Genomic DNA, 12,699 nt, shown 5'->3' on the forward strand with positions numbered 1-12,699 from the left:
TGCTGAGGAAAATTTCATGGTTATACGAAGACAGAAGAATATAGGAAAGTCTCTCCTACCTTCATATTAGAACCAATGCTTCTATACATTATTTATGCAACACAAGGTCACATCATTCCATATAACATGATAGAATCTAGTCATGATGTCTCATAATTACATAAGTTACTGTCATCATGAGGAATGGAAGTACTTTTAACAACTTTAATTTCTTCTATAGGACCTTTTTTGTGCCAAAGGTCTCACATGGATTAGTGGAGTTTTAAACTGCAAAGATCACTTCATCTTTCAGAGTTCAACAGTGCCAACAATTCCAGACATGTTTTGTTTGCTTTTAAGGAAGAGGAGTGAAGTATAACTTCCCTTCATTAAATAACAGAAGATTTAGGTAGATAGATTAAAATGGCCTGACTTGAAACTGGGCCAAGATGTGGGAATTTTAGCACTCATTACTCTTCAAGAACTGTGTAATCTTTCATAAGCACAGGTAGAGAAGACCTAAATTTTACCTTTTTTTTTGGAACATAATTCTCTTTCCTTGAATGTATGGCACTTATATCTATAAATCTGATAAGAAAAATATCATGTGTGAGTTTTCTAATTCACCAGAGAATGACTCCCTAGATTCAAGGTATTCTTTGGATCTCTATCCCTAGAACCATAGTTTATGACACCCCCCCAAATGTATTTATCTTTAAGGGTCAGCCAGAGGGCCCAACCAGTTCAAAGCAAAAACATTGTATGAATGACATAGTAAAAAAAAAAAGTCAACAAAATATTCCTTCCATAAACCTATATTATTCTATAAATGTACATAATAGAAACAGCAGATATCTTTAGATGTATAGGGAATATGCTTAGAGGAACATATATACACTGGGGGTAGCATTGTTCAGAGTTCATATGTGAAGAGACATACACATGGAATTAGGGTCCACACATGGAATGGTCTTTCACTCTCTCCACTCTACTGCATTCACACTTCAGTATTTGCTGTTGTCTTCTAGTTTATCATCATGTTCCTCTTTCTATTCCTGCTACCTTCTGAATTTGGAGTCTTATTGGTTAGATACACTGTTCTGCTAAATGCTGCTCAATTACATATGTAGTCTCTATTGGACATCATTAACTGGGCATACTCTCTGCTGAACCTCTAAGCTTACTTGTTGTTGAACTGCTGGATGCTGTACTAATGCTAATGCTTTTGCATTAGCTGAAATCCTTGGCTCTATTTTCCTTAAAGGAAGAACAGGTACTGCCATGCTTTTTTTTTTTTTTTTTTTTTTAACTTAAAGTCCTAAAGATTTTTTTAGCTCTTGGAAAATGCATAACTCTTTGCCTGAGATAGAAAAAGAAAAAGAATCCCCCCAAAACAAAACAAAACAAAACAAAACAAACCAGGCCTCCACTCAGCTCCTCTTATCTTGTTCAGAGGAAGTTTTAAAGTCTTAACTTATTTTTAGGGAAGTCTCAATTCTAGGCATCAAGTTCTTGAGAAAAATAAGCATGATACTCTCTGATAACTGACATCCTCAGGTTTAGTTTTTCTCTTAGTTTTGGAGTTTTGAGTTCATCTTTCAGAGACTATACCATCATTGATGGTAATCATTTACTTCCCAAATTTTACCTCCCAAATATCATCTAGAAAGCTAGATGATAAGCCAGGTAGTTCTTAATTTAATAACCTATAAAGCAATTTTGGAGCTTAGAATTAACCGGTTTTTGAACCTTGAGTCTCTGCTGTACTCCCCTCTACATGGGTAAGTGAGGAAAAGGCAGGGAGACAATGCCAAGACCAGAGAGCAAGGCCATTGTTTTCACCATCTGCACAGTTATATTCCTGGCCCTTTCATATGTAGCTACAGCCAACAAAAAGATTCTGAGAGGTTTTGAGGTAGGTCCTTAGATATGCATCAAATAAGTCACCATCCCTATTTCTATGTCTGTAGTCTAAATGCTTTGCAATATAAACCCTTGCTGGCCTTCCTATCTCTAACACTTTCTATCTCCAGTCAATTATGTGGTTATTGTGTTTGATCAATAATGTTTTTGTGGTCATTCGTTCTTCCCCTTGCTCCCTTGCTTACCCATCCCTTTTCTTTTAAAAATTGCATTCAATGATCCTGGAATAATCTATTTATTGAAACAATTATTTATCAGAATGATTAGCATTTGATGGTACTGAGATGATATTGAAATACCATTAACTTGAACTTCAGTAAGGCAAAAAGAAGTATGATTTGATATGTCATTTTTCTAAACTTCCTTTGCTTAGCTGTGGTTTTAGAAAAAAAGGATTTTAGATTTAAGTGAAATCTTTGAGTAAAATACTTATTATTTAAACCCCTTCAGCCAATTGGTGGGTTAAGCAATATGGGGAAAAAGTGGGGACTTCTCTCCCCCTCATCTCTGAACAGGTAGAAGCAAGCAAGAACTCCATTATTTCATAACATTAAGGCTCTAGTCACAAAACTCAAGTCCTTATTATCTTGGGCTTCCTGAGTCATCTCATTGTAATGTATCTATGAAATAAGTTATGCCTGGTAAAGAGAAAAGAGAACTTTTGTGAATTTTCTATAATATACCTAGGAGGCAATTTCACAGAATTATGGCTGGTGATAAAAGATTACATTAAAAGTAAAAATAGATCTAACACTACTACCAAAAGCAATCTATAAATGGGGAAGTTTCCTCCAAGAATTTTGTTAAATCATAGATTCTTTTTGTATTGGCAATGAATTGGAAACAAATGGGGTGGCTAATAATTAGGGAATAGCTTAACAAATAAAAGATATGTGGGCACTATGAAAGGGATCATTTCAGAGAAATCTGGAAAGACTTGTATGAACTGATATAAAATAAAATTAGCATAATCAGAACAATTTATACGATAATCTATATAATACTATGAACATTTTTGAAAGACTTAAGAACTCTGATTGATGCATTGAACAACCACCATTCCACAGGTAATGATAAAGCATGCTTTCCCATCTTTTGGCAGAACCAATGGACTCAAGATAGAGGATGAGATACACACTTTTGGACATAGTCAATGAGGAATTTGTTTTATTTGACTATTTGATACATATTTGATTTTTGTTGTTTTTGCCTTCAATTGATGGAGAGGTGAGAGAAAAAATATATGTTTATTAATTGAAAAAAATTATCTTAAATTATCAGGGAATATTTTTTACAATCATTAACTTTATTAAAATGTGTAAATGTTCTGACTAACTCTCTGGAGGTCCACCAAATGGGCCTTGGTTTCAGCAGAATAATCACCACAAGAATAGTCAGGAATAAAGTTCAAAGTCTTTATTGTCTCCTTCAGTCTCTGTCTGCATCAGCAGTCTCAGTTAGTCAGCCAGTCAGCAGTTTGCACATCTCAGTCTCTGCTCCTGACTTGGTCTGATTCTGACCTCTTAAATACTCTATTACAATTCAATCAATTCATCATACTAAGTATAATAAGCCCATCATTATTCACTATGGAGCCAATTATCTCATCAATTCCACTGAGTTAATATCTTGTTGTAGGATTAAATCAGTCATACTGAGCCTTTTCAGAGTTCCTACCTCTACAAAAATGTCTAGAGACTGATTAAAGAAATATATTTAGTTTTTGGAAAATTCCATTTTGCCATTCATCAAAAAGTTTGTTGAGTTGATGGTCATAAAAAGCCAATTATTTACTTCATTGCTATTGAGTGGTCTAGACAAAATAGGTTTATGGGATTCTATATTATATATTTATAGCTAAAAAGGACATAAAGGGTTACAGAGACCAACACATTATTACAGATAAGGAACCTGAAGTTCAAGGTCATACATGTAATAAATGGAAGAATCTGGTTTTAAACAAAGGCCTCTTATTCTAAAAGTCTTCTGTTTCTTTTATTGTACCACATTTTTACTTACCCAGAAATTAAGCACTATTAAAAAATAAAACTCTTATCATTCTCAACAATAATCCAGGAAAGTTCAAAGAAACTAATTATTCCTCTACCTAAACTATTTAGAATCTTGGAGCTCAATTAAACCTTCAAAATTTTACTTTTTCATTTTAGTATTGAGAAAATCAAGGACCAAAGGAAGGTCAAAGAAGTAATTGTGGACCCAAGCTTAGAGACTAGAACCTTCTGACTCTTCACTAAAGAGTGATCCTATGCCATGTTTCCTCATATACCGAAGTCGAGCAATAGGGCAAAAATGTATACATTATTTATCATACCCGATCAAAGAGAGTTGCCTGGTTAAAGCTGATACATTTTAAAGAAAACAAAAATTATGATTCTAGTCAGCAAAAGAACCTTGCCCATAAATTGTTAAGACAATTACTTCTTAATGACTTGTTCTCACAGCTATTTAGTGGTTTATCATTGAGCTTTGGTACACACAGATGTTTATTTTGTCCTGGGTTCATTCACTACTGTATTTGACCTTTCTCCCATTGTTTATTACTTTCCATGACTGCTTTTTATCTAAGAGCTTTTCACAAAAAAAAAAAAAAAAAAAAAAAAAAATGCTCAACTTTTTATATCTCTCCCAATAATCCCATTTTCCACTGTTTCCAAGTCCCAGTGAAAATAACAAAGGACTTTTGCCTTAAAATGTTCTGATATTAAATTTACCTTATACATTCCCTCAGGTAATGAAATTAGTTTTCCGCCAGAATCAGTTCCCTAAACACAACTTTGTGGGAATGTTCATATTGGACCTTTGTGAAGAAAAGGGAGAGAACAGGAAAATCAGAAGAGGAACATCTGTAATAGGAAATTTTCTTGTTTGGCCTTTCCAATAAGAATCTGTTTTTACTTTTCAATTTTTTTGATATTTCTTTCTTTGAATTTACTTTTTCAATTTTGCTTCAAGTTCAGAAAAGATATTGATTCTCCTTTGTATTTTTTTTTTCAATTAGAAATCTTTTAACATGAAGATGTATTTTGTTCTATGGATAATGTACCTCTTAATAGTGGCAATACATTCATATCACACTTACACCAGAGCATAGGAAAACCAGAGGCTGGATTCTAGCAGAAGTTGTATGGGAGATAGCTAGAGATTATAATGAAATAATACATGACCTAATAACTAAAACTATCCAAATGTGGCATGGGTCACTTAGATAAGTTTAGATTACCCCTTACTTAGAAAGAAATATTTATACACATACTCATCTGATATATATTGCACAGAATTTCTATTTAGTTCCATATTTAGATTGGATTACATGGAAACTGAGGTTTATTCTGATGAGGTCTTCAATGTTAGGTGTGGTTAGCCGAGGAACTGATTCCTGAGGCAGGCAGGTAGAAGGCTCTATTAGAAATCAGTTTAGGTCCACCCTCTGGAGAGGTTGTCCAATCTGAAATTCAAGTTATGTCAAACCCCTAAGACCCACCCTCTATAGAAGTTTCCAGCAGTCTCACCTTGCTATATACCCTGTCACAAATTCCAATCATGTCCCTGAGGTTAAATTTTTCTTATAAAATCTACTTATGGGCAATCCTATGGCTGCTGCCTTCCTTTGGGTTAGTCTGCCATGGCACTCTGCTTTATGGTATCTTTCCCCTTTTCATGCCCCCATGCTATGTGGTATCTCTTCTAAGTCTACTCTACTTCCCAACCCACTTTTCCTTACAGCTAACTAATTCTTTTAGGGTACTAAGTCCCTTTCAGGATTTAGCCTACCAGCTAAGGACATGCCCCAATCTTATGGGGTATTTCCTTTCTCCTGGTAAATTGCAAGTTCCACTATGGGATTTTCTCTTTCCATCATTAATCATTAAAATTCCTTTCATATTGCTATTCTACTCTATTTCATATTTACCATTCCTGGTGTCTAGTGTTTCTCTTTGAGGTTGTTTGAGCAAAATGATGTGGGTGATGTAGACACCAGATGATGATAGGCACCAAAAGTTGGGGATTGGTCATGGCCATTCTCTTTGGCAAAAGGTAGATATATTTAGGGGAAGGAGTTAGAGACAAAACAAAGATTTACAATAGACACCAGGAATGGCAAATGTGAAAATGAGTTGGGAGAGCATATGAAAGACAAATTTCTCAGTGGAACTCACAATTCCCCAGTAGAAAGAGAGCACCAGATCAGATTGGGGCAAGTCCTTAGCTGGTAGGCTAATCCTGAAAGAGACAGCATCCAGAAAGAATTAGTTGGCTATAAGGAGAAGTAGGGTTGAGAAGCATAGTCAAGCTAGGAGAGATACTAGGAGGAAGGGTAAGGGAAAAGACATCATGAGGCAAAGCACCATGGAGGACTGACGCAAAGGAAGGCAGCAGCCATGAGATGGCCTACAAGTAGATTTTATAGGGAAAATTTAACCTCAGGGACATGACTGAGATTTTTGACATAGGGTGACCTCTACAAAGGGTTTGACATAACTTGGATTTTGATTGCATTACCTTCGCAGAGAATGGAACCATAAAGCTAAATATCAGTGCCTTTTTGATGCTTGCCACAGGGATCAATTTTTTAGTTTCTTTCTGTCAAACATACCATTCAAGATCTTATCACCTTCATTTTGTCTGTACCCTCTTCCTCTAAATAAATCTATCTTTTGTCAAAGAGAATGGCCACTGTGAATTCATCACATGTTCAAAACTCAACTTTTGTTGCTTTTACCATATCATTTGGTGTTGAGTCCCACATCGTAAATCACATCACTTCCAGCTCTAAAATTTAGAATCACAAAATTTTAGAATTGAAAAAGATCTTATTGACCATTTAGTCTAATTCATACTGAAAGGATGTATTGCCATAGGGAGGGTTATTGAGGTGGTGATGAGAAGAGGGAAATAAGCATTTATATAGTATCCACTATATATCAGTTACTGTGCTAAGTATTCTTACAAATATTTACATACCTAATAAGTGGTTGTGTAGCCTCTACTTGAAAACTATCAGTGAGAAAATACAATTTCTGAGGCATTCCATTTCACTTTTGAGCAGCTCTAGTTTTTAGAAAGCATTTCCTGACATTAAGCCTAAATTTGCTTTTTTTGGTAAAATCCACTCTTTTTGTGTATAAGTAAAGCATAAATAAGGGCCAAAGGACCTAGGATACAAGTGAATGAATACTGAATTTGAAGTTCAAGCACTTGGTATTGAAATTATGTGATCTCTCAATTATGTGGGTCTGTCTTCTCTTTTGATTATGTCTGGACTTAATAACTTCTGAGGTCTTTTCCTGCACTAAGTATATGATCCTAAATGCTTTAGATAATATCTTGGTCAAAAGTTAAAGGTAGTTTTGCAAATGGATAGAGAGAACCTTAAAGTCAAAAGGCTTATTTAAGTCCTGCTTCTAGAGACTGTGAAATCCTGAGCAAGTCACTCAGTAAACTTTGAGATAATTCTCTAAAGCTATGTAAGTTGTAGAACAATTGCCTGAATATGTTGGTAGAGGGAGTTTCCTTTCCAGAAATGCTTTTAAACTATTCTTCATTAGAAGTATATTGACACCCCCTGGACCCCTCTCTCCATTGTCACTGAATTCTTTTCAACTTTAATTACTCATTGACTGTGATACTCCATGATTTGCAGGCATATAGCATCACTAGAAGAATACAGACAGAAACTATTTGGGCTCGCCTTTCTTGGAGAAGCTTAGAATAATTAAGAGCACTGAATAATGTATAGAAAATAATTCAACCTGTTCTATTCTTCTTTCTCAGTACAGGTCCAAGAGAACTGTCCCCTTTAAGTATATATCCAAGATATATTTACTGGTGAGCCATACCTATGGATAGTTAATTCTCCTGTATAAATAGACTGGACAATAGATATTCTCTATTTGTTGGTTTTTCCTGCAAAAATACTTCAGCCAAAGTTTTTTGAATAATTATGGGTCTCATTTTTGAAGCTCTGTAATATTCTGAGGCTTGATACAATGAGTATGTCATATATGAAACTGTACTATCTAAAGACTTCAGTCTCTGTACTTAATTTGTCTTTGATTGGGACTAGGCCAGACATATTCTACAAGTGGAAAAGTTAAGGCAAGCTGACACTTTCCTATTGATCTCAATAATCAGAAGATTGTGGAACAAAGTTCTGCTTTTTTTTTCAGTGAAATGGGCAAGGCAGGAAGAACACTGTATTTGGAATCAGGAAAACCCTAATTCAAATCTAGTGTTTGATACCTATTAGCTGTGTGACTGTGCAAATCATTTGAGCTTTGTGTGCCTCATGTCATCAGTAAAATGGGAAAAATAACAGCACCTATTTATGAGGATTGTAGGGAGGATAAAATGAAATAGTATTTGCAAAGTGACTTGTAAAACTCAAAACATTATTTAAATGTTAGCTATTATTTTCTGGATGAGATTATCAGATTCTTTGTTTTTATTTTCATGATAAATTGATTTATATAAATTAAACTTAGGGAATGGTAATAGTTTGTGTAGATGTTTGTTCTTTTAGACATTCATCTTATTTTTGTTCTTTTAATTTTGCATTGACTTTTATTTTTGCTTTCACAAATTAGCAATCTAATTTTATATTAGTGATTGATTTGGAGATGATTCTAGAAGCAACCAGTCATTTCCTGCCAAAATATCATTTCATTTTTTTGGTGATGGTATTTGGTACTCACTCTGTCTAATATCTCCCAACATAGCCTCTCTAAAATATATAGCATGAAACTTCTATGTATTCCATAAACTTTTGGCCTTTTGTATATTACCCCAGAAATCATATTTGCCATATTTGTTCTTCCCCATGCATAATTTGCTTTAAAGTTAAAGCAGTAAAGTACACATTGATTTAATTTTTAGGATCCTATTACACAATTTTTCTACTTTTTTTCTGCAAAAGATAATGGCAAATAGAAGGCATCTAGGCAGTGCAGTGGTTAAAGCACAGGCGATGGAGTCAGAAGGACCTGAGTTCAAAGTGCAGTCTCAGATACTTGACAATCTAAACCACTTAACCCCAATTACTTCCCAGGAAGGAAAAAAAAAATAATGGAAAATGAATTTTAATCATTTTTATGGTTGTCTTTTGGTAAATACTTATTCTGAACAATGCAATATGAATGGATGCAAAGGTCTAATGAAATTGTTTATTCTTTCTTTTACATGTTGGATAAAATTAATTCCATTATCTGTGTCTCCAAGGAGACACTGTGAACTATCCTTCCATTTATCTATTAACTTCTATATATCTTTTGGTTTCCTTGTGGGGAAAACATCAAAACTTATACCACTAAGTTCTTTCAGAAAAGTACAAAGGTACTTTACAAAGATAAAAATATAGCTAATCTTGCAAAGTTGCAAGATACAAAATAAATCCACATAAATCATCAGCATTTTTATATATCACTAACAAAAATCCAACATCAAGGGATATAAAGATAAATTCCATTTAAAATAACTGTCAATAGCATAAAATATTTGGGAATCTATCTGCCAAGGGAAAGCTAAAAACTATATGAGCAAAACTATAAAATACTTTCTACACAAATAAAGTCAGATCTGAGCCATTGGAAAAATATCAAGTGCTTTGCTAAGTTGAGTAAATGTAATAAAGAGCACAATATTCCCTAAACTAATGTGTTTATTTAGTGCTATGCCAATTAAACTTCCAAGAAACTATTTTACTGAAAAAATAATAACAAAATTCATCTGGAAGAACAAAAGGCCAAGAATTTCAAAAGAATTAATAAAGAGAAAAGCAAATAAGATGACCTAGCTGTACCAGATCTAAAACTTTATTATAAAGCAGCAGTCATATCAAAACCATTTGGTATTGGCTAAGAAATGGAGAAGTTGATTAGTGGAATAGGTTAGGTTCACAGAACTAAATAGTCAATGATTATAGTAATCTAGTATTTGACAAACCTAAAGGCCCCAACTTTTGGGATAAGAATTCACTATTTGACAAAAATTGCTGGGAAAATTGGAAACTAGTATGGCAGAAAGTAGGCATAGATCCACACCTAACATCTTATACCAAGATGAGGTTGAAATGGGTTTATGATTTGACATAAAGAATGACATTATAAACAAATTAGAAGAACATAAGATAGACTCAGATTTGTAGAGGAGGAAGGAATTTATCTTATTAATCTTATTTAACCAAATAAGAACTAGAGATATCATTATTTAATCACAAAATAGATAATTTTCATTATATTAAGTTAAAAAGTTTTTGTACAAACAAAATTAATGCAGACAAGATTAGAAGGGAAAGCAATAAACTGGGAAAACATTTTCACATCCAAAGGATCTGATAAAGGCCTCATTTCTAAAATATATAGAGAATTAACTCAAATTTATAATAATTCAAGCTATTCTTCAATTGATAAATGGTCAAAGGATATGAATAGATAATTCTAATTTGTGCAGCAAGATAATTGTATAAATATGTATACATGTATTGGAAAAAAATATAGCTTACAATAAGAGATATTACAGAAGGCCTCATTTTGTTCAGCAGAATGCCACCTAGAATCGAAATCAGGAAGAACTGAGTTCAAGTCCCAGCACAATGCATTTCATTTTTAATTTTAAAAATTCGATAAAGCATTTATTTTCTCCACCCACTGGAGAGAAAACAAAAACCAAAAAAACTTGCATAAAATATGCATAGTCAAGCAAAGCAAATTCCACCTGACCAAATAATAAAAAGCATGTTTCATTATGCAAATTTAGTCCAAGAGGATATAGCACATTTCCTCAAGGATTAGCATGTAAACCACTGGCAGAGGCCACGCCCACTGCTGGTCCACCTTCGTTATCGTCTCCTCCATCAATGTCAATAAGCTAACTTTTTTCTAACTTAAGTCTTACACCCTTATCTCCACATTTCTACCAAATATCGGGGAATGACTTATTGACTCTCATGACAATAACTCGGGCCAGCTTTGCTCTATTCCCGACACCCGACGTCAATTATCAGATACCAAATCAAACTTCACGTGTGCACAAATTTAGGCGGCACCACGTGATCGAGGTCGGTGTTTGGGCAGCCTCGCCTCCTACCAAGCTCGTGGTTGTGGGCGGAGCTCCAGTATGTAATGTCCTGGCGTACCACCAATCATCATCCCATGATACCGGGGAAGTAAGGAGTGGGTGGAGTGCTTGAAGTCTCAGCGCGCATGCGTTTTCTGCAGACGGTGACGTTCGTCGCGCCGAAGCGTCGTCGCTTCGTCGCGCGTGCGCAGAACTTTTGCGGACCGCTGTGCCGGAAGCCAACATGGCGTCCGAGCACTCTCCTGCCTGCTGTGGTTATCGCGGCCGCATCTGAAAAAGATAGTCTGAGGGGGTCGAAGCAGCGGGGCGCAGCGGAGGGGCAGGCGCTGTAGTCGGTATGGCGCGGCACAGGAACGTCCGAGGCTACAACTACGATGAAGGTGGGTACAAAGACCAGTCCTTCCCTCTGCCACCCTGGGCCGCGGCCTTGGGCCCTATGGGGCTCACTGCCTTTCCTTAGCTCCCGGTCTACTCTTCGGCCCTTTCCCTTTGGCTTCTCTCAAAACCCGGAGTCCCGGAGTGATGGTTTCGGAGCGTGGAGGCCGGGACAACTAGTGGGGTTTCGTTTGACACAAACAAATGGGGCAGAGAAAGATTTGTCAGAGAGGCTGAACAGCTGACCCAGCTGCTAGGGGTGATGCCCCTCATGGTCATTATCTTTTGTTACGTGGGCAGCGTGCGTTCTCTGTTGGGTAGGAATTTGGCAAGTGTTTAGCACCTGCCACATAGTTGGCGCTTGTTAGTGCAGTGTAAATCTCATCCGGGGAGACTTTCTTTAAGGCGTATGCACACACATAAGAAAACATGTGCCTGTTTTAGTGCCTGTCCCGCTTTTCTGCTCCCCTCTGCCATCTCCAAGAATAACATGTCTTTTTTTCATTGCTCTTTCTCTTAACCCCCTCCCACTCCAACCCCCCATCCTCCTTTAAAACGAACAAATAAAAACCACTACCCAGTTTGGAGAAGTCTTTTTGGGATAGTCTCCAATTGAAGTTACATTTTTAGGGTTTTAAGGGTTACTGCTTTGGTGTAAATACGAGTATTAAAAGTGTTCAGGATTCGAAAGGTCTGTGTTTTTGCGTTGTGCACTCAAGAATTGCATGAATGAACTGATTGTCTTGGCTTTGTTCCGTTGACTTTCCTACTCAATTAGGAGTTTTAGAATTTAGTGATTGATAGAGAGGTGATGATACCAGTGACTTTCAGCTGAGAAGGAGATTGTAACTAAATTCTATGCAAGTCTTGTAGGGTCATGGCTAGAATGAATTTGGTTTTGTTCACCACCAAAGTAGTTATGTAATGGAGGAACTTTGAGTTTGTATGAGAGAAAAAAGTACTTACTTGCACACTGAATATCAGATAAATGGATGTAATTATTTTAAACCGTATAAATCAATTCAGGAACAGTAACAAATTTGGTAATTTATAAAACTGTTTCCTCTATTAGATATAAGCACTTTCAGAGCAAATCTTTTCCCTTTACTTACCCTCTAGTTTCAGTTCTTAGCACACTGAAGGCACTTAAATGTTTCTTAAATAAGCAAATCACAATAGAGTTTTTAAAGGAAAGATAGGGATTTAGTTAGGGACATGAGCTTTAAATATTTGCATTTGCAAAGCAACGGAGACACGTCCTTTTGTTGTTGTTGTAAATCTGTGGGTTATCTATTATGATATTTATTAGTTCTTGATATTGCCTAAAAT

General features: G+C 35.6%; 1 protein-coding gene and 1 long non-coding RNA gene across 4 annotated transcripts in view; one reads left to right on the plus strand and one right to left on the minus strand.

Annotated features, from left to right (window-relative positions):
- Positions 1–11,101, minus strand: part of LOC141565947 (uncharacterized) — a 93,329-nt gene extending 82,228 nt beyond the window's left edge. The window contains exons 1-3 of the long non-coding RNA XR_012489187.1: positions 11,005–11,101; positions 10,421–10,467; positions 4,635–4,720 (exon numbers count right to left, since the gene is read on the minus strand). This is a non-coding gene — a long non-coding RNA (uncharacterized LOC141565947). The remainder of the gene's footprint in view (positions 1–4,634; positions 4,721–10,420; positions 10,468–11,004) is intronic.
- A 37-nt stretch (positions 11,102–11,138) lies between these two features.
- HBS1L (HBS1 like translational GTPase) overlaps positions 11,139–12,699 on the plus strand; it is a 126,797-nt gene continuing 125,236 nt past the window's right edge. For all 3 annotated transcript variants that reach the window (XM_074309776.1, XM_074309777.1, XM_074309778.1), the window contains exon 1: positions 11,139–11,375. In XM_074309776.1, the coding sequence (XP_074165877.1) occupies positions 11,333–11,375 (43 nt within the window). In that variant the 5' untranslated portion in view covers positions 11,139–11,332. The remainder of the gene's footprint in view (positions 11,376–12,699) is intronic.

Source organism: Sminthopsis crassicaudata, chromosome 4 (genome assembly GCF_048593235.1).
Source record: "Sminthopsis crassicaudata isolate SCR6 chromosome 4, ASM4859323v1, whole genome shotgun sequence".
Classification (NCBI taxonomy): domain Eukaryota; kingdom Metazoa; phylum Chordata; class Mammalia; order Dasyuromorphia; family Dasyuridae; genus Sminthopsis; species Sminthopsis crassicaudata.